General features: G+C 45.0%; 1 protein-coding gene across 5 annotated transcripts in view; it reads right to left on the bottom strand.

Moving 5' to 3' along the window:
• Nucleotides 1-22,385, bottom strand: part of COL26A1 (collagen type XXVI alpha 1 chain) — a 181,827-nt gene that overhangs the window by 138,772 nt on the left and 20,670 nt on the right. For all 5 annotated transcript variants that reach the window (XM_039389324.1, XM_039389323.1, XM_039389325.1 and 2 more), the window contains one exon: nt 2,671-2,793. Coding sequence is in view for 2 of the 5 variants with exons in the window: in XM_027734373.2 (XP_027590174.1) it covers nt 2,671-2,793 (123 nt within the window). In the remaining 3 variants the exon portion in view is untranslated. The remainder of the gene's footprint in view (nt 1-2,670; nt 2,794-22,385) is intronic.

Genomic DNA, 22,385 nt, shown 5'->3' with positions numbered 1-22,385 from the left:
GTGTTTCCTAAAGACACAATATTCATTTTGGTGAAAGAGGAGGGGAGAAGTATTTTAAAATAAAAGTAGTTTTAACTTCAGCTTGCCTCTGAAAGCCAGTCCATGCTTCCCTGTGGGCTGGCAACATGAGAGCGACAGGCTGCTGTGTAGGCTCAGGAAATAAGACCTCAACCACACAACCAGGGTTACCAAATGTTGCCCACAGCAGTTACATGCCCAAGATCTGTAATTTTCAGCAGCTGGTTTTCAGTTTGTTGTCACAAAATCAGATGCACTGCCAAAAACAACCACCTGTAAAAGATGTCTGGGATGGAGATAATTTGCCCAGCAGCCCACTTGACTCTCAGGAACTCAGTGGCTTCAGCTTCGTTGTCACTTGGTTTTGGGGCTCTCCCTTTTGGACAGTGGCAGTAGGGGAAATTATCAGGAACCTGCTTTACCTCTTGTGGTAGCTGAGTGGGCTCCAGCATTGTCAGCACTTTCTGGAGGTCCTTGGGAAAGAGGTCCAGGGTCTTTCCCTACTTTAAGCAAGACTGTCCATGATGTGTGATTAGAAGACAGGCATTATAGTCATTTCCTTGGGAGGGTTCCATTCTCTTCACTTGCATTTCCTCCCAGCTCAAAGGCAGCAGAGTGTTGGTGTCCCCCCATCTCTCCTGGTGGGTTTCTTCATGGTGATCATCTTCCAGAAATGCAGCTCCTGCTAGCTGAGCTTTCACCACCAGCTGAGATCTTAAATATCAATAGTCCCCAGCTTCCTTCCATGATATTTTCACATAGAAAGAAAAATTGAGATTGTCTGCTGCTGTTCTGTATTGTCTCCAAACAATTGGACTCAACAGGCAAACAAACCAAACTATATTTGAAACTGAAAGTGTTCCATGAACAACAACATCCCAACAGCACACACTGCTCCTAAAGTCTCGGGGTTAATGCAAGAATCAATGTATAGGAGTAACTGCAGGAGCCCACAAAAAGAATTTTTACTGGGAACATGATCAATTATTTGGTACTTAGGAAACTACAGTTATGTTAACGAGGAAAAATAAGCAAGACTTTTGGCAAGTTTAGGAGACAAGGTGAAAGCTCACAAGTTTCTAGTGACAATTATGTGAGTAAAATGTCTGTGAAATTAAAAAGCTCCAACAGAAGTTTGGCCATGACAATTTAAAATATTAAGTGTTTCAACCACAGCCTTGCATAAAGACCAAAGAGACACCAAAGCAGATATATTACAAGTGAAAAAACTGAGACTGACCACTGGCCAAGTGGAAACTGGAGAACCAACTGTGGTAACAGCCACGTGCAAAATGTGAATTCCAGATGAAGTGTCCCAAGAACAGATTGGGAAGGTCGATCTCAGTCTGCAGTTCAATCACAGTCAGGTTATCAACTACAGGAGGACCTCAAACAGTGCCCTGTGGGTGAATTGGTAACAATAACAGTAAAATGACTGAGCTTTGAGAGCTAAGTTATGGTTTGTCTACATGGGAATGAGTTTTAGAGGTTAGGTGCAGATTTAGAGCACAATGGCTTTTTTTTCCCCGATTCCCAGGTGGGTGGGTGACACTGTCCTGCTCTGAGAATGCCTGTCAGACAAGGAAAAGCTCAACAGTGCAAAGGCACTTTACTGAAAGGTGGTAGCTGAGGACAGCTATTTCACACTAGTTTGTTTTTTTTTTTCCTTCTTAAACGTAGGTGGGTTCCAAGACTGTAGATGACTGAAAGCCAAAGCAGGCTCAGGGCAAGTTTTTGACAAGTTGCTGTTTTTAAGCTTTGTTTCTCATCTGAGGAGAGGGACATTGCGTTTTAACACATCTCTAAAGGATACTGAGATGCAGGAAACCTAAGGAAATTCCACTCTGAAAACACAGGGCACGTTACCTTCATCCATCATCAGCTACAAGGAATTTGATCCCAGGTTTCCAGTGTGTGTGATCAATATTACCCCGAAAAACCTGAGTATGAGGACTTGATACCAACAGGTCACATGGAACAATTGATACAGCAACCCTGCTAACCCTGTTCAGTCACACTGAACATTTATTTACTTTCAGGTCTGACTGGCAGCAGCCTCCTGTGTGAAGTACAAACTGGCATTTCAGCCTAAGCTAAGCTCTTTCACAGAGCTTGTCCTAATCCTGATGCCTTCAAGTTGAATTATCTGTCCCCAGGCTGAATTTTGTCTCCTTTTGTAAACATAACTGATGTTGTCAGATAGCCTCTACAATAGAAGTTGCTTAATGAAAAGAACTTTGTGTTTCAAGCATTGTGTGAGATTACATCAACCAAATAAATAAATATGCCTTAGGCAGATGGAGAATATATATTAGACAGGGGGGGTTCATGTAAGTTTTACTGTATAAAAGGTAAAGTACCCCTTGGTGTACTTGATTTGTGGAAACCTCTACCTTGCACAGAGTAAATAATGTCTCATTTCTAAACTATACTTTGTGTCTGTGTTTAGAGAGCTCCTAAAATCAGCAGCAATGCTACACTTACCTGCACGTGTGGTTACTCTGCAGTTAACACCAGTGGCACCCCTTTATTGCAGCCCCACGAAGCAGGTTCTCACACCTGATGTCAGCCCTCTCTGCAGTACTTACCAGCCACCCAACTGAACGGGAAGGGCAGCAACATTTGGGCACTGTGAGACATGAAGGTTTTTACCTCACTAAGTTGGCACAGGGTCCTGGCCACCGGCAGCTCTGATAAACCCTCTGGATCACTGTTTCTGAGCCGTTCTGCACCTGGCAGGAGACTGTCCTTGTCACTGTGTAGTGACACCAGTGCCTGCAGAGAGAAAGGACACCATTAGCCCCAGGAACACAACGAGCTAGACCAAGGTACAGCAAAACCAGAGCAAGTATCTGGGGGTGAGGTTCTTTCTTCCACCAGCCACAGCCAGGCTAACTTGCAGTCTTCATTCCTCACCCCACCCTCTCCTGCCAATAGCTGCAAAAAGATTCCCAGCTTCTGCCAACCTGAGCCACAAGAGATCCACTAACGCCTCTTGCTTGGTCCTCAGAGGCCAGGGTTTTATAGTGCATAATTTGGTTCTGCCACTTATCAGAAACAATAGGACTTGAGGGGAAAAAAAAAAAAAAAAAGTCTTCCAAATCTCCTGATAGTCAGTTCCCATTGTACTGATCTTAATTTCATCCTGCTCGTTATGGTATCGCTCTCCAGCCTCCCACCATTCTGAACAACAGCAGAGTTAGAAAATTCTGGTTTCTGGTGTGGTGGAGCTTATTGTCAGCAGGGCTCAGCCAAGCTGGGTGCTGGACAAGTCCTGCTGCTGTCCTGGTGAGGTTACAGTCTGAAAGTGGGCAAGGAAAAGTGCAGGGGAGGGAGGGATGAGTGTCTTAGGCTGTGTCATAAGAAAACAAGAGAGAGACAGACTTCCTTGCTGCAAGGTGTGTGAGACAGAAGGAGCTGCAGTATCAGTCTGAGGAAATAGGATCTACAGACCCCTCAGGGACTTTCTCTGAAAAAAAAAGACCAAAAAAAACCCAAAAAAACCCCCCAAACAAAAAACCAAAACCCACAAAAAAAAAAAAAAAACCACAGTAAAAAATAAACACCGCAAAATGCTTTTAGGTTCCATTGACATGCTTGGGGGGGGGGGAAGGATACTTTCAGTTTTACTTTTGTGCTTGCCAAATACTGGTTCACGGTTTTTTTGGGAATGCTTTGGTATGGGATGTTTTGTGATGCTTTGGTTCCTCAGCATAGTTATAACAGGTTTGAGATGCACTTTCCTACTGCTTGGGAATCAGAACTGAGGTCATTAATGGGAAGTGGAGATACCAGCCTGTACTCCAAAACACACAGAGTGCTTGTGTAAGCATTCCCTGCTGAATCAGAGGAGTCCTGGCTCCTCACCCTTCTTAAAGCAAGAGCTCCCAATACAGCTGATCCCTTCTCCAAGTATCACAGTGACTCCCCAGCCTTGCACACCAAAAATCAAATTGCTTGCACAGTGGAAATGCACCTGTACATCCCCCCTCTCCTTCCCTAAACCACCTTCCCCATGGTAGTTTAATTTCCTCAGTATTTGCCATTTACAGCATTTATTGCTTTTTCTCCCCTTTTTGGATTCCCCTCCCATCTCTGCAGGAGCCTCTGCTCTCTGGATAGCTCCCATTTCCATGAATAGGAGGCACACATGCCAGAGGCTGAGCCAACACCACAGACCACAATGGGGCCAGTGAGCTGCTCAGTGACCCTTCAGCTACAGCTGGATGGGCACCCAGGGAGAGGGGACTGTGTGCCCAGTGCCACCAGCCCGGCAGCAGCGACAGGGCAGAGCTCTGCAGCTTCCCCTGCTCACCACAAACCCTTTTGGGATTCCTCCTTGGGAAGCATGGATTAAAGGCATGTCACAGGTGACCCCAAGCAGGTGGGGAGGTCTTACAGAACCAGCTCTCTCAGATTTATGGAGGATCTGTGGTGGATATACAGGAATCAGGCACCCTGGTACCCAAATCTCTACTGACATCCACATCATAGAACCAGAGAGCAGAACGGGGAAAAAGAGGAGGTTAATGAAGCTTCAGGTCACCTTAACGGGCTCAACACAACTTCCACACATAGTTTAGGGGACAAAACCAGAAGAAACAAAGTCAGGAGCTAAAGACTGGAAATGTGATCATTCAAAGTAAAGTTTTTCTCTTTCATTTCACTTGCACACATGATGCAATCAGCCATGTCACCTCTCCAAGCCTTTGTCATGGGATTTATCCAGATGGGTAGTGCTGGATAATATCTCTTCATGCCATGGGAATGGCCAGTTGAGTGTGGAAGGAAAAGCAGCCAGGAGAAAGGGTGAGAACACGAGGAGCTCTGGCTGATTTACCCTGAGCTCAGTGCTCACAGCAATTACAGGAACAGCACTTGTGCACAAGCCTCGGGGCAAAAGCACTTCATGTCAGGTAAAACCACCTGCACACGCACAGACCCTGCCAGGATAATGCCAGAAATATCTGTCCTGAAGTTATGGAAACCAAAACTTCTCTTTAAGTTGTGAAGAGGAAAGGAATTGTCCCCGCCACAGGAGAGGAAGGAAGCAGAAATATCCACTCTAGCAACATGTAACAGAGCACGAAGGGGGATAAATACTAACAAATTTACAGTGGAGTTACTAAACGTTTTAAAACAGAGTACAATTATCAAGGGCTTGAGTGCCTCTCCTCACGTTAAGATCATTTTTCTGGATTGTCAATGAAATCCAAATAGATATTTATTTACACATGCAATGCTTTAACTGTTATGTAGCTTATATGTCTGTCCCTCTGGCCTTTTCCCAGAGTTATCTGGGAACTAGTACTGTTTCCATGGTGCAGAGCTGGATTATCCTACACTGATTATTTCACTCTAATACTGATTTTGGGAGGCTTCTGAGACAACCTGTCCCACCTTCTTGGGTACAAACATTAAAAAAAAATAAAAATTCAACTGTACTCTGAACAAACCCCTCCATATCTGATGCTGAAGATAGGGAGCTTCATATTCCTGAAGGGAAATGAGGTGAACAAAGATGAACAGCCCAGCACACCCCAGAAGAGAAAGGCAGGTGATGGAAGTAGACTCCACAATTGCCAGAGGGATTCTCTCAGCTTATCTGCTCTGCTTAATATATAATGGCAGCTCAAAACTGCAACTGCCAAGGAGAAATTGGAAACTAGTTGTTACCCTCTTTAGTTTTCCCTTGCATAAACCCAGATTTAATGCCATCTTGTTCCTTCAAGGATTATTTTCAACCAGCTTGGGGGTCTAGCACTACATTTGTGGATCTGGAGCTAAACAGGTGGCACTGTGCAGGCTGCCTATGTCAAAAACTTCAAGAAAGGTTGATTGTTTTGCACCATGTACAAAGCTGGTTATGCCAGGGTTTCCATTCAGCAGGTGGGGCTGGAAGGCACATAGATTTTCTTTCTAAACAAGCCCAAACCCACTGTTATCTGAGTAGGTCTCACACCTTTGAACAGCTTATTCCAAGGACCAGATAGAGCAGGTCCAAGGAATTTGGCAGTCAAGTTGTAACTTCTGCCTGGGAAAAGCCTTTCACAAAAGTGAGATGTGGTGAACAGACCATGTTACAACTCAGTGACAGCGTCTTGGTCAGCAGCTGGAGGTAAAGGCTGTTCCCACTCTACAGCCCACAGGACAGAGCACGCTGGGGTGGGGAGAAACCCAACACTTCCCCAGGTTCATTTCTCCACATGACCTGCTTAGGGACCTCTTATAAAAAGGATCAATCATTAGAGGAAGTGAAAAGCTCCCCTGAAGCTCTCCATTCACTGCTTTCCTTGCCTGAAGCCATCACCTGGGTTTGCCAGGCTGAACAGGACTGGTAGCCCAGGGCAGGATAACAGACCTTTCACTCCAACCTAGGGACAACCTTTCACCTCCCTGAGCAGGAGCACAGAGTGCAGTGACAGTGATAAAGCAGCACACCACTCATCACCTCAGCACTGAGTCTTCTCTAAAGGAGTGGATCACAAGGGCACAAAAAAAAAATTAAAAAAAAATAGTCAGACCCCAAAGATACTCAGCTAATCCAACGTGGACACAGATTTCTCCAACTTCTCTCTTTACCAACAGAAAGAAGAGGTTGGTTAAAGATACCCACAGCCAGGAGTGAAAGGTACATTCCTATTGATAAAGCATCACACTCTTGGCTTTCCATAAATGACATAATTTTCCTACAAATGCAGCTTTTAGGCATCTTTTACTGCGGCACACGAGCAGGTGAGGCAGACAGGAAAACACAGCTGATCAAGGATGCATTAGGATGTACAGCTTGGAACTCACTGGAGATGTAAGAGCACAGTGATTACAACAGAAAGAAGACAGACAGACAAAACCACCCCAAGATTTCTCTCTGCAAGCCAGAAGTCAGCAAGAACAGCCTCCAGAAGGCAAGCAGGCTTCACACAACGTGACGAAAGGCCCCATCACGGCTTACAGAGATTATAAATGACCCTTTATATTATATACAGATGCTAGGAAGGAAGGTTTAGGACTTCTACTGGCACACATCCAGGATGGCAGAGAATATATTGCTGCTTATTCCAAGAGAATATTCCAAGCAAGCAAACAAAACGGTCCAAACAGCAGCTCCTTTAGGGCTGGGTCTGTCAGATCTCGTGGGTGCTCATCACCAGCGTATTTAGAGTGATGTCCTGCAATGTCACAAGGAATTGGTCTTTGCTTCGAGAGACAAGTTTCACTGGGGCCATTGCCCCCAGCCTTTTCCAAAGGGACACCCTCCTCTCACAGCCTATTTAATTCTTGGAAGACTTTCACGGGCAACAGAGACCGTGGCCCACGAGCTACTGATTTAAACAGTTTCACTCTGGGGCTACAGACCAAGATCTCAAGTCTTGCTCACAGCTGACATGTTTTTCCAGAGGGAATAGGGGTGTTGATGCCAGCAGATGCCCAACTGTATTTAGTGTGTAGGTTCAGGATGTTACTGCAGACCTTTCAGGCTAAATGGAACAACAAAATCAGTAGTTTATTTCCACTTGGACACACTCTGAAAACTATTCTGAGCTTAAACACACCCCTCCCTCAGCAGATGCTGGGAGGGAGTTGCCTGCTCTCTGCTGACTCAGCATGAGCAGTGATGCCTTCAGGCACTTGGACACTGGAGAAGACAAGAAATTCTCACCTTCCAGGGCACAGGCCAAGGGATCTCAAGGGGAAGCTGGACTTACACAGAGAGCTGGAGCTGCAATTTGATTCTGATGCCAGAGAGGAAGCCCTGTCTGCACCCCACTGGCTTTCTGAACTTCCCGTGTCCCTCATCAGAAGTTTATTTGGATGCAGAGTTCATCCCCTGGAGATTTTGGATGTCTATACAGCCTGTCATCCAACAGTGAGAGGGAAAAGAGACTGCAGAGGGTGGAGAAGTGTAAGGTAACAGATACTCAAGCTAAAACACTGTAGGTTCTAGAAGAGTCATATACTCACATATCAAAGTTTAATTCCTGGATAGCATGACTGAGTTAGCTTAGCACAGTCCTTTCATAGTTGGGAAGACACTGACAGCAAGCTTCCTCTTCCCCTCTTCTCACCATCTGGATTTGCCCAGGACTGTTCCCTAAGCCCACAAACTCCAAGGGTGTGTAAGGGATCCCTCCACACATTCACCCACACACACACCCCCGGGAATCCTCACTCACAGAGCCACCCCCAAAAGAAACGTCTGCTTTTTTCCTAGTGCAAACTGCTGGCTTCTACCCAGGCTTCTCTGTCCTGGGGGTCCCTGGAGGACATTCTAGGTGGCTTGCAAGAGAAAAGCCAACTGGCTCTTAGGAGGCTTCATTTCACTGGAGAAGGGATCACGAACTGAACAGTGTCAGAAACCACTGGGCTGAAGTGATCAGGACCCAGCAAGTCGCCTGGTTAATCAGGAGCGTGCAAGTCGAAAATGAAAGCGGCCACATTCCTGCCTAATCACTCCTTTCAATGGGATGGCAGCTCAGCTCCGCACACAAAACCCACTGGCTGCCGTGCGCTGTTAGGGACAGACCTACAGCAGGCACCACCTCCCACACACAGGACCTGATGTGCTCCCTGGAGTGAAGGATGTGGCTCCAACTCCCCGATATCCGTGGCCTTAGAGCACACCAGGCTCCCACCAGCGTGAAAAGCTGCACTTCCAAACACAATCCTACCAGCTGGACTCTGCACAAAGCCTTTTATGCTGTTGTAGAGCTGAGTAAGGCAGAGATTTGGTGTGGGTTTAGTACTTGCAGTGAAAGCTCAGTGCCAACACAAAAGCTCAAACCACCAAGACTTAACTGGCCAAACCATGAGGAAGAGAATTCTTTCTGGGAGTGGGGGAACACTTAACATGCAGGATTGTTTCATCAGCACCTGTTGCATGTGTTTGGGCATGAACTGACCCAATAAATACCCCAGAAGTCTCTCAGTAAGGTTGGCATTTCTGATGCTTGTGACTTGCCCTAAAGCTTTGTCCTGTGTAAACAACTGCACTGAATTATCTTTTTGTTTCCATAAGGATAACACACTGTGTGTTATACTTAGCAGAGATCAACATTTAGGGCACAGAAAACAGTAGGAGTGTTTTGATAGCTAGATAGATTTCCCCAAGTTTCCTCATGACATTTTTCACTGGAGCTATCAATTTCCCTGCAATCCTAGAGAGGAATTTCAATAAAATCAGAAGGTCACTGACTTTCACTGGGAAAAAGTTGCTGTTCTGACTCAATGAAAGCAAACTGTGCCCTTTTCTCTGTGTAAATAGTACAGCATCCCACTTGCTTTGCCAGAACAGCAATCCATACACTGTGTGCTGGAGCCTGGTGCTAGGAGGGTTAGTTATTTATATATTCCCCCGAGGCCAGGAACAGAAGTTGCCCTCTACGTGCCCAGAAATCCAGACTCAAAGGCTGCCAGGCTCTCTGGGGTATCTCCTGAACAATCCAGTTCTGTAAAACTGCATTATCCACAAATACACCCCTCCCTGAATGTGCTTCGATCACATGAGGATCAAGTTTACCAGCTAATTCAGTTGGCTGTGGGCAGATTACTCCTTACTGCTGTGACCTGGCTAGAGAGGAAACAATCCCATCCCATGTTACTGGAAAGCTCAGATGAAAGCCAAGCTGGGCTTAAGTTTCTCCTGTTCTTGGCCATATTCCTGCTCTCCCCAGGTAACTAGGTTTCAGGATCAAGGCTGTCATCCAGCTTGTTGTCCAGCAAAGAGCCAGCTACAAAATTCAGTTGTAACCAGCAGTCTCCACAATATTGGAATGTTCAGAGCTGATGGATTGATTCAGGCCTGTAGACTGATGGACCATTGCTGAGGAATCCATCAAAGACCACCTGGCAGAGGCGAGGGGGTGGTTGCACACGAGCTTATGATGGCAGGGTTCAGTTCTTCTCTTCCATTACAAGTTTTAAGAGGTCTGCAAGTCAGAAGACACAACAAGCCACAGTAATCTCGTTGTCAATATTGATGTTTTACGCATGCCTTGCTCCCACTGAGCACTTCACAGTCACTAACAGAGGTTACCCTGACTCCCGTGAAAAAGGGAGAAAAATCTTTGTAACAGCCCATTCATTTTGGGAAATGAATAAAACTGGAAGGCTGCTGGTGTTTCTGCAGCCAGACAGCAGCAGCCATTTGAAGCAGCAGAGAGCCAAAGGTACGAACGAGAATAAGACAAGTTCCAGGTCTCCCAGTTCGCTGTGTTGGTCAGACAAAGATTGGAAGGAGCTCCAATCTCTCTGCACACACCACCACTCCACCCCCACAATAAGAGTCTGAACAAAGTGGCCATAAAAATAAGTTCTGGCTCCCCGAGTAAGATGGGACAATTTATCTCGGAACCTCCCAATAGCATAACCCTTCCCCAGGGGGGCAATATGTCCTGTGCTTAGTGCACTTCAAATACTCAGTTGCCAATAACAGCCTTAAGTTTTCCCACACAAAGTAGATTATCAGAGCCTGCTGGAGGGAGTTCAGTCCTAGAGGAATCTTTACCTTAGGAGGAAAACACAGTTTAGTCTGCACAACCGCTTCAATCTTCAGCAAATTCTGCAGCCAAGCACATTTCACTGTGCTTTCCTTGCTTTGTTGTGTGCAGGGTTGACCCTCCAAACAGCATTTCCTTGAGGGCTGAGCTTTCTTCAATTCATGGGAAACTGCACAAGATTTTACCTTACCCTTCTGCAGTCATCAAAGCTACAGGGGTTAATGGAAAACTTCTCCCTACTGGAATTTTTAAACACCTGGAAGCAGAATAGCTAAATACCATGGAGCACAGCAACTCTTCTTCAGAGACAAGGAGGGAAGCAGCTCCCCAGAGCAACATTCAGCTTCCTCAGCCATGAAACCATTCCCCTTCTCTTCCAATCCCCAACCCCATTCAAGGGGATTTTCCAGCTGCTGCAGCTACTGCAGGAGGGGCTCTGAAGATGAGAGCACTCACCTGTGACACACATGGATTCATTTATACAGCAGAGCCACCCTGTACCTCATCCCTGATATAAATGCAGGATATAAGAGGCAGAAGCAAACACAGAAAAGGTTGATCAGGCAGGTAATTAATAATTATAATTATAGATAATTATAATTTAATATTTTAATTGATTTTATATTTTAATAATTATAATTCTTATTAATAATAAATTAATCATGGCCCTCTACGCCTACATACCTGTTCATATGTTCATAAGGGGACAGGGGTGAGAAGGCAGAAGGCAAATTTCTCCAGCATAAAGTCCCTCTGATTTATACCCACCTTCTGAGTTCGCAGGTGACACGTTCCAGCTGAATCAAACAATAAATATGGTTGATCTGAACCATAATTATCCTCATCATGGAAACGAAAGAAGTTAGTCCATGACTGAGTGCTCAGAAATAAAAGGGGGGTTCACTCCTTTGAAGTGCTTTGCTTTTACAGACATTTTTCTATGCACTGAAATGTTTTGCTGCTCCCTCCCCTGAGCTAATCACAATCAATGAGAAGACAGTAGTTTCCACTGTTCACAGAGGGAGGAAAGAGGAAATGCACAAAAATATCCATGGAATCTGTCTCTGTTAAATTAGACTGACTTGATGGAATCTGGCATTTGATATCCATGCAGTGTGGAAATCATGCACAATTACAACCAAGTCATTTTTGCAACATAAAAGCTCCTTGAAAGCCTTTCAAAAGAAGAACCTGAGTCTAAACATTTTTGCACAGCTGGATAACCTGGTTGTAGGTGGGTCCAACACCTTCATACTGTGAATACATCCATAGTACTCGTTTGTTCATTCCTAAAAAGCCTGACCTTGGAAGGAGGAGTGGGATCACAGAAAAAAAAAAAATCCTTAAGACCTTGATTGAAAGTAGAGAGCTGGGATTTGTTTAATCTGAAACAGATCCCTGTGTTCAAAGTCTACATTTGGCACTTGGCTGTGTCCTCCTCTGAGGATCTGATCTAGAACAGCTTAAGCTGAGGACAGGGATCCTGATCCTGATTACAAGTACAAGACTAACTGATAAAAGTCAGTACCTCTAAGTTTACAAAAATCCATTCAGAATTAAACTCTAACTTTGAATTAGCTGGAGGTAGAGTGGGAATTTTAAGTGGAAGGATAGGACACTGACACACACCTGCTCAACCTCAAAACCTTTGCAGAGAGAAAAGCATGAAGAAAACTGGCATAAAGAGTCAGCAAAACCCTGTAACAGCATCCTGTGCTTTACTAGCACTGCTGTTGTGGTGCAGCCTCTCCTCCACCACCCACAAAGTCAGTCTGTCTTTATTGCCCCCTGCTACATCACCCAGTAACAAAACAACACTTTGCACAATTCAAAACGGACAAATGAGGCTCCTGCTGCTTTCAGTATCTCCTTCAAATCACACCCTTTTCCGTCCAGAGCCTGGATCAGCATGGACAACCAGTCTGCCAGGACTGAACAGGGGCTGCTCCCAAATTTATTTGTTTGCTTATAGAGCTCTGTATGGGCAACAGAACATCTCTGTGCTTCACATTCAGCCCCCCGGTGCCAAAGCCCCAGCACTCCCCAGCAGCAATGAATGCCACATGCATGACAGGGACACTGGGCCTAAGTGCAGCAGTGTTTTTCATTAGCATTATGCTGGCACCAAAAACCACAAACTACAGCAAGAACAAAAGGGGAGTTGTCAAAAGGAGAGTGCTGAGCATATCAGAGGAAAAAATAAGATGGCACGATCAAGTCATTGCTTCCTATCGACTGCGTGATGTTAATGTGCCCGTGGGACAGGCAGGTTTGGGGTTCTTCCTGGAGCTGGACAGGGGGGATGCTGCTGTCACTAGAGTAGTACAGGTATATCCTTTTGCTAGCTAAAAAGAAAAAAAAAGATATATATTGAAGATCTCCCAGACAACACATTGGTTTCTCCTTAAGGGAATTCAGATGTGGGGTTTTTTTGGTTTTCGACAGAGCAGTGAGCCCCAAAAGGTGTCACAAACCAGATCAGAGCATCAGCTTCAGATTCACAAGTGTGAGGATGCAACTGGAAATACCTGTACAGACAGCTGTGTCGGGTAAACTGAACCCAGGACTCCTGTAGCAACACATCTTCCATCTGCTCTCCCTCCTTCTCTTTTCCCGTGGCACATCACAATTATTTCACTCAGTCCAGGTCTTCAGTTTGTTCAGCAACTGGTAAAGGAGTTTGTGGGCTCTGGTATACAAGGGACTACACAGCAGACATTTCTAAAATAATTACCTATCCTGTGGTTGCCCATCATTGCTGGGAACAGGATTTCAGGAGCCAAAGGGACCTCTCTTCCTGGAGTGAAGCTGCAGTAGGTGTGTGCAGGCTCAGCCTGTTTCCAGTGACTGCCCAAGAGCCAGACACGACAACCTCACTGGAACTGCCAAGGAAACAGCCTTTCCTCAAGTGCAAGAAAACCCTACAGCTCTCTAATGTTTCCTGTGCTGGAGGAGGTGATTAGAAACAATAAGCCAGTCTAGACAAATCCATCTTCTTATTTGGCTTCAAGATCAATAATTTCTCTTTTCCCCTTTTAATTTGTCAGATTAGCCACTTGTGTTCAGTGAGGCAACTGAAGTTCAGGTACCCATCAGCCAGCATTTGCACCAGGCCTGAGACAAGAATACTGCTGGTGCTCCAGGAAGATTCTTTTGGGGACAGCTGTACCCCATCCACATGTCTGTACCTCAAGAGCCAAGCACTTTTCTCCAGGAACTGCTCTACTGATGTGCCAAGGTCATTCTGAACATCAGGCTGTGTTGTGGAGAGTGGATAAAACGAGATGTCTTTCACCTGCCCAGCTCAGAGATCCCAAGATGAGCCATGTGAGACCCAGTCTAATGACAACAAAGCCTTGGAAAACCCCTCTGCCTGGGCATTCAAAGTGTTAATCAGTCTGAAAAACAACCCCCAAAGCCTGTGTGTTAATTTGCTATTTAAATTGAAAACTTTTCATTCCACGTCTGCCATGTCTGGCACAAGGCTGTCCTGGGTGTTACTACAATAAAAAATAATTTGGAAAATAATCCTATTGTTCCAGTCACACCCATGGGAGTTTCATGTGTAGGGAAGTAGGAACATCAGAAGTGGGATCTGTTGTGTGATCAGAGAGCTGAGTTTGCCCTTTACAACAGTAAAGGGTATATTGGGAGGGAGATCAGAAGCAGGGAGCTAAGGCAGGAGAATGCATCAATAGCTTCAAGGTTAATAAATTCTGACTTGCACAGCCTAAAACTCTCAAAACCCACCTTTAATGTAGTAAACTAGCAACAGCCTTTACAAACATGTCCACATCCATGGATGGTTAGTCGATCACATCTTTTCCTTCCTTGGTTGCCTCTCAAGCCAGTCATTCCCAGTGCCCATTTCAATGAAGGGAATTGCCCTAAAACACTTCCCAGTTGCCAAAGCAGGAGCCCTTTCAAAGTGCTTCCTCTGCACAAAGTAGAAGCCTCATTCAGAACTCCCTGTGACTGTGACACAGCTTGGATGGGGTAGTTACAGGCACAATCTGCTGTACCAGCAACCCCCTTTTCACCTTCCTCCACATTCCCACTCTTCCACTCTCTTGGTTGCATCCATCCAATGCCATAAAAAAATATAACTACACAGCATTTGTTGTGGATCAGCTCTCCTGCACACAGGAGTCCCAAATCCTTGCTAGTGAACACTGTGTTGCCTCATCAAGTTTTAAACTCACTTTTAAGCAGGTTGTTTTAATCACACAGAACCCTTTGCACTTCGATATCTATCTACAGACAGACTGTAAAGAGACATCTACAAGCTTAAGTGCTCTGCCTACCTATTTTCAATGTAAGAGGTTCTTCTGCTTTTAACAACTTCCTAAGCTTTCCTTGGTTTTGGAAGCTTTTGGAAGCAATCTCCATAGCTCATTTCTAGCCAAGAACAATTATGTGTATTCTCCTTTTAAACCTTGCTACAATCCAGTTTGTTCATTAGAAATAAAAAAAAAAAAAGCTTAAAAAAAAGCAAGGCTTTCTCTTGTGAACAGAAACACCAACACCTTCCCCTGTTATTAAAAAATTCTTGAGCAATCTAAGAAACCGCTTTAGTGCCTCGGTGCTTTGGAAGCCTCTCTTTGGAAGGGAGAGGGTCTTGAGGGAGGAGATCTACATGTCGGTATCCAGGTGGAAAATGGGTTTGATTTGGCCAAGTAATAACAGCTGAAAAAAAACCCCCAACCCTCCATAGCCTGTGCACGCACAGTAGATTCCTTTGGAATGATAACACTGCCTCGAAACATTCCCCAGTACACACGTGGGAAACCGGATGGGGAGAAGGCAGCACCGAGCAAGAGAGGGGACAGCAGGAGGTCTGAGATACAGACATGTGGTCAGAAAAATTCCTGCCCTGTTCTGGGGGGAATTGTACAGCCAACTCCATTAGACAGGGGTTTGTGGAGGTTTTTGGTTGTCGAAGTTTAAAGTTACCTGCCCATGCAAAAGGGCAGAGCAACCAAACTGCTCCTCCACGGCAAAGGGGGAACTCCCCAACAGCATTTGAACCACAGGCTTGGTGAGGGTGCAAACTGATGCACACAAATGATCCCTACTCCTAAAGCAGAGGCTTCACAGGCATCCCTCCCTGTTCTGCTGGGAATGGGAATGTCTGGAGTTATTGGTGAGAGGGGTCTCAGTCTGTGTGAGCAAAGGAGTGGCTGACACTGCATACACCCACATCCCATTTTAAACACACACTACCTGCAAAACCTTTGGGGCAAATTCAAGGCAAAGCCATTAAAGAGAGATGAAGGTTTTTTCTCCTCCTCTGTTTACCCAGAGTTTTTCAATCAGAGGATGAAGAGTGTCACAAGTAGCACAGAAGATAAAAGTTTGACTAAAACAAGCAGTTATAACCTGAATTTTATTGATGGGTGACAGTTATTCTGTATTTCTGGTACCTTTTTCATAGCTTGGGAAGAACAGCTTACTGGGGTTTTTTCTTACTGCAGGCAAACCAACAAAGCTGTGAATGACACAGGGCTGCTCAGTAACAGTCTGTGTTTATTATTGCACTAAATATGTACACAAACAGCCTTCACACACCACAGCTCCGAGCTGCTCATGTTTTTTCCCCCCTCACACACACATATATGAGAGTTTTCCTGTACACCTTTCAGCACAGGTTGGAGAAATTTTTACATGCAGTGTCCCAGCAAAGGATGGTGCCAAATTTAGCCACCCTGCAACCAAAACCAGAACTGCCATTGCAACACAGAATCATAGAATATTCTGAGTTGGAAGGGACTTGTCTGGATCAGAGTCCAACTCCTTGCCCTGCACAGGACATCCCAACAATCCCAGCATGTGCCTGAGAGCATTGTCCAAATGCTCCTTGAACTCAGGCTTGGGGCTGTGCCCACTGCCCTGGGGAGCCTGTTCAGTGCCCAACCATCCTTTGAGGAAAACCTTTTCCTGGTGTCCAACCTAAACAGTGCTCGCTTGAGCCATTTCTAAGGAAGTCTACAGGGATGTCCATCTGAAAACAGCAGAGCTGAACGTCAAATTAAATGGCTGTGACACACTCATGTCACGTGCTTCTTACAGCAAAAAAACCTGGGGTGAGTCTGTTGAAACCACTCTCATACACAAGTCAAAAAGGTTGGTTGAACCTCAGAGTGTGCAGTGACAGAACAGCTATCAAACAGGTTCCAGTTGCTGTCAGGTTGACCACAGGAGCAGCCCTTGTTCACCTATTTAACTATTACTGGCAACTTTTCAGCCAAAAGTCCATGGGAGGTGCCCAATTCAGGTCAAATGCTTGTGTGGGGTTTGGTGTTGGTCTTAGTTGGGGTTTTCTGGTTGATTAAAAAAAACCAAACAAAATAAACAAACAAAAAAAACCCAATAAAAAACCATCCCTGAACACATCAGAGCTCACAGAGGTGCCGTACAAAATGAGTCTCAACTCCCCAGGGATGCTCAGACACCAATCCATAACCCAGACACAAGGTGTTGTCCAATATAATCCAGTCCAGTCTCCAAATCAAGAGACAAATTGTGATGATTCTTGTAATTCCACATTCCCACTTTTCTCCCCGCTCTTCCCAGCCAGTGCAGACACAGCTTCACCCCAACCTTCCCAAAGGTTATCCAGTAGCTTCTCCAAATGGTACCTGGGAGTTCAAACTTTACTTTCAGCAAAGTTCTACAGTCATTTGCAGAAGTTACTTTGAAAACCTTCTAGTTCAGACACCAACAACCACTCAGCAAGGCCTGACAGAGGTAATTAGAGAGCTCGATTGTTTCAAAGGACATTACCCAAAAAAATTGGTACATTGCTGCAGTCCTTGCAGTAAATTTCCAATGGGTTTGGTCTTGCAAGGGTTTGAGCAGACTTTTAATTACACTATCAGGCCTCAAGTATTTCTCTGGTGCTTGGCAAAACGAGATCCTATTATTTCTGCTTGCAATGCACACTCATTCAGAGCTTATCCACAGGCTGACAGCCTAAGAATTCCTACCACTTTGTAATCCAAAATCTTCATATCATTTGTGATATACATTAGTGACTTCCAGTAACAGCTGCCTAAGAGACAGCATTTTACTGTGTGATAGTTTAAGCCCTTTGGCTCAGTGCTGTATCCTGAAATACACTGCAGGGAGACTGGAGCTTTTGCTGCAGGTTACGCTGATTTACAGCAGCATTAAGCCAAGCACTGGAACATCCTACAGAGCCAATTTGCCTTTTTGCTCTCTGCTGTACCTCAGATGGGAACACAAAGCTTGCAGCAGCATCCCAGCCCAGACCTGCCTTTGGTGTGACCAAACAGCACCAGCCTTGGAGCACTTGGCCACAGGCAGTTTTGCCCTGAGCCTGTCAGCCCATGCTGGTTTTAAAGGTATGTCCCACATTCAGGCTCCCAAAAACCTTCACTGGCACTGGGCACAGGAAAACACCCCAGCCTGTGCCATCCCCCAGCCCTCTGCTGCTGGGCAATCCAGCCTGCCCTGCTCAGCTCCCTCTCTCACCTCTCAGCTTCCCCTTCAAACTAAATCCTTGTCTGCAAAGACTAACTCCCAAAGACTTTCCAGGCTCAGAGAGGTGCAGTAAACAGGGAGCACAATGACCTCTATTCTGTAAGTGGAAGTTTATACAAGTGCCAAGTATTATCATTCATAGATTTATTATAAACTTCTGCATATATTCATATACAGTACTTTGGATTTTGCAGTTTTCCCTCCAAGATAGAACCACACCCTCATGAAATACTCCCCAGAGCCTTCCCTTACATGAAGGGAAATATTACTATTCCCATTTTATTTAGGGGAAAGAAAAGAGAGAGAGAACTTGCAAGTCTCAGTTCCCAGACTTTGTGCTGCTCTATAGAACGTACATTGAGCATTTAAGGAAATAGCCTTTTTCTTGGGAAAGAGTGTGGAAAACAAAGCCTTATGAATCAGCCAGCTAATAATTAAAAGCAACTAAATCCAGATCACTTTAAGCTGCACATGAGAATCTGAACTCCTCAGATGCCGAATTCCTCTGCCGACCAGAAAAGCCAGGGTCACTTGCCCAGCTGGTCACTATTGTTCTGTCCAATAAAGTTCTGGCAGGAATGCATGTTTAACAAAATACAGAGATTAGGCATAGCAAAGAATGCAGCTCCCCCCTCAGTGTTTAGGTTAGCAGGGTTTGCCATGTTGAAATACTGAAGTTTAAGCATATCAGATTTTCTCTGTCCTGTACTGCCAGTGCCAGTGCCAGACACAAGCTGACAGCTCAGTTCTCAGGAGCTCTGCCATTTTAGCTTTAAAGTTTATTAAAAGCAGTATAAAAAGTTCACCTCAAAGCTGCAATGGTCACTAATTAAATCAGTGTTTTCTTGGGGATGTAGAGACCCAAATGAGAAAAGCTCTCTGTGCCTCCCATGCACCAGAAGCTCTTGAAGGGCAATTTAAACCAAGTCAGAGACGGCAGGGACCAGATCCTAAGACATCTTCCAATGTCTTAGGATAGCTTGGATTTCCAAAAGGAAATCACTTCTATTTCCAGTTACTAAATACTGCATCATAATGGCAATGATCTTCCCAACACCTGACATATCCTGGTTCTGAACCATCAAGAGTTCTTCAGTTCAATTTATGAGGGACACAAGACTAGAGTGATACAAGAATGTCATGAGAACAAGCCCTACAGATGTTCTGACAGAAACCTTCAGAGATCTTGCAGGAACACAGTTTTTACCAAGTCAATGCTGTGACAAAGCAGCCCTGATACCTCACTGGGCCAAGAATTTCTCAGCTCAGAAAAAGAATGATATTAAATGGATATTTTAGACTCCTAAGTAGCTTTGCAATGAATATAGTCCTTGGAGAACTGAATGCAAGAAGATTAAAAATAGCCTGAATATACCTCAAAGTTAACAGCCTATATTCAGAGATACCAAGGATTCCTAAGTTCCCCTGAAGGGGTACAGTAGCTCACAGTGGGTGAGATGTGGTTCATAGGTAGGAAGCATCTAAGGCCCTGTTACCATGTCAGTCTCTCCTCTCTTTCTCCCTCCACAAAAAGCTGAAATATCATTTTCTGTCAGAGCCACACAGTAAATCTGGAAGAGGTACAGCTGAGATACAGACCTGCTGACAGGCAGATCTAGGTGTTTTCTTCCAGGAGAGCCTTTTTTAGTTATCCTAGCACAGCAACAGAAACCTTATTTTAGCTGGCATCACTTTGACTGCCACTGAAAATGCAAACAACTCCAAGTTTGCACAAGATACAGCGATGAGACAAAGCAGCCAGACAGCCCACATTGAGAAGGGTGGCAGAAACCAGGCAGGTTCTGTGGAAGCACAAGATGGAATCAAGGAAGCCAAGAAAGCCAAGGCAGGAGCAAGAGAAATGGCATCAAATGAGAAAAAAAGTTCTCTTCTTTAGGGAAAACACAGGCAGAATGTCCTTGGGTTGGAGCGTTAAATTCGCGTCGGGAGAGCTGTCACCCATTGCTGCCTCAAATGAGGATTTGAAAAAGCTCCCTGTGCTCTGCTGTGTTTACAGCAATAATGAGAGCCTGGAGGAAGGGGTTAGAAACATCTGAGTTTAATAAGGGCTGAGCAGCACACAGCAAAAAAGAAATGTCTGCCCTTCCGTTCGGGGCTACCACACCCCACCAGGCACGGCCGCACCGGGCCAATGGGAGCCCCGGCACGGAGACGTTATGTCATCCCGCCAGCCCATCTGCCCCCAGCCCTTTCCCAAGGAGAAGGAACATTCCCAACCAAGCTGAGAGCTCCCAGCACCACACTTTTGAACAACTAAATAAGCAAAGTCCTGTGGGGAAAAAGCAGATGTTGATTGACCCCGGGAACAAAACGAGTCATGGACAAGAGGGGAAGTTTTTGTGCAGTGCCTTAACTGAGCAATCCCATCTCACAGGGTCATCACAACAGGGCAAAAGGAGTATTTAGCTCATTTAGCACCTATGCCGCTGCCTTTTCTTAGTCCTAAACAGCTCTAACATGCACAGGGGAAGGAGCATCCTATTCCCATTTCTCATACAGAACAGAAGACCAGGAACCTTAGTACTCAGCCCTGCAACTGCAGTTGCTGTGCCTCCTTCCTCAGTGCCCACCCCCAAAACTGTTCTCACATGAAACAGGTACCTTTCATGGAACACCTTGGCCTACACAGCCCTTATGAGGCACTCCTTCCCACAGCCTTGCTCTTTTTATTCCATTGAGAAGTGGAAAGCAGGAAGCAAGAGTCTTGTCCATCTGCAGAGACAAACACAACTCCTCTTTAGAGCACACACATACACACACAAAAAAAGTGGGGGGACACCCAGAAGAAACAAAACTGAACCTGTTCTTAACTCTACAGTACTTGGTTACACAACCACATCCAGGGAATACTCCCCTGCCTCATGATTTCACTGCAGTGGCATTTCTGAGATGCTCTGAGCAAACACATGCCTGTATCCAGCGCAAACACTGCAAAGAACATCCCTTCCACCCAGTTCCTGGAGGCAGAAAAAGTGGAATTGATTAAAAAGACATTTGACTACATAACCTGATGTCAAGATTGGACGTGAACTGGGCATTCCTATGTAGTGGTACCTCATGTTAGCTTTAAAGTTTTGACAGATGGTTTGTTTGCTCAGCACGAAGGAAGGTGGCTGGATAAGGACAGCCTTACTCAGCTCTTGGAGGACAGACAGGAGACACTCAAACCACAGGGGTAGAGTCCTGCAATAAGAGAATCTCACAGATACCTTCTCAGTTCCAAAGAGCTTTCGAAATCAACTACTATGTTTTTAAGTGGCAGATTCTGTTTTCCAGATAAACCATATTGATATGGAAGAAGAGACTGATCTGTTCCAAACATGAAACATTATGAAGTTGCCTTCGGCTTTTGTCTCAGTAGCATCCACTGTGTGGGCCTCTGGGGGAAAGCCATTTCTAGACAGATAGGAGAGGTTTTTTCTCTGCCAGAACCATGATTTCCAAGCTTTGGAAGCTGAAAAGGAGTCTGAAACAGCTTCCTATTTGTTAGTCCTCCCAAAAAGATTCAAGCAGTCAAGCCTAGGTAGACATTACAGACAACACTTTAACCCAAGCACACTCTTCACTTCCACATCTGTTGAATTCCAAGAGGAGGAAAACATTAAACTTATCAAAACCATTCAACTTTGTCCAAACTTGTCAAAGCACCTAAACCATGTTATTCCATCCAATAAATTTCACATCAACAAATCATTTCTTCCAAGAAAGGAACAAAACCAATAAGGAACAATATCACAGTTCCCACTCTTGTTTGCTTCTGCAGCATTAAGGACTAACTCAGATCAGTACAACACTGTGCATAGTTAAACTAAGCAGGAGCTTTAGTATTATTCAACTATATAAAAACCTCAAAAATGTAGGACAGGAACCCAATCAGCAGCATTAGCCTTTTTTGACTTTTGCAGCCATGCTCCTCAACAGAATCTTTGTGATATCTAAGTTGGCACAGCCTAGCTGTGTGCTCAAAGCCTCAAAACAAACATTATGCCTGAGTGGAAGTAAGTTTAAGCACTGTCTAGATCTGCCTAATTAAAAGTGAGTTGAGAGCTTTGTGCATATTCCAGAAACATGGTCAGATGAATTTTGATATTACCCTACAGGAGAGGCATCTGTGCTGTACAAACCAGTAACCTTTCCAGACATGTTAGAGGTCTAATGCAGCAAAAAGCACGAGTGGTTGGTCCACTACCCTAATGCAGCAGCCCTAAAGCACTCTATGCTTTCAGGCCATCATCATCTGAAAATCATTCTTCATTTTTTCCCCTGTATCAAGGCAATCCAATAAAACAAAGATGTGAGTAACTATTCTATGATTCAAGTGTCACAGAATCACACCCCAAAGAAAAC

The sequence above is a fragment of the Pipra filicauda genome, unplaced genomic scaffold, assembly GCF_003945595.2.
Source record: "Pipra filicauda isolate LSUMZ 115617 unplaced genomic scaffold, ASM394559v2 scaffold71_size5581439_pilon, whole genome shotgun sequence".
NCBI classification, from domain to species: domain Eukaryota; kingdom Metazoa; phylum Chordata; class Aves; order Passeriformes; family Pipridae; genus Pipra; species Pipra filicauda.
Note: the sequence above shows the minus strand (reverse complement) of the source record. Positions and strands in the feature narration are given on the sequence as shown.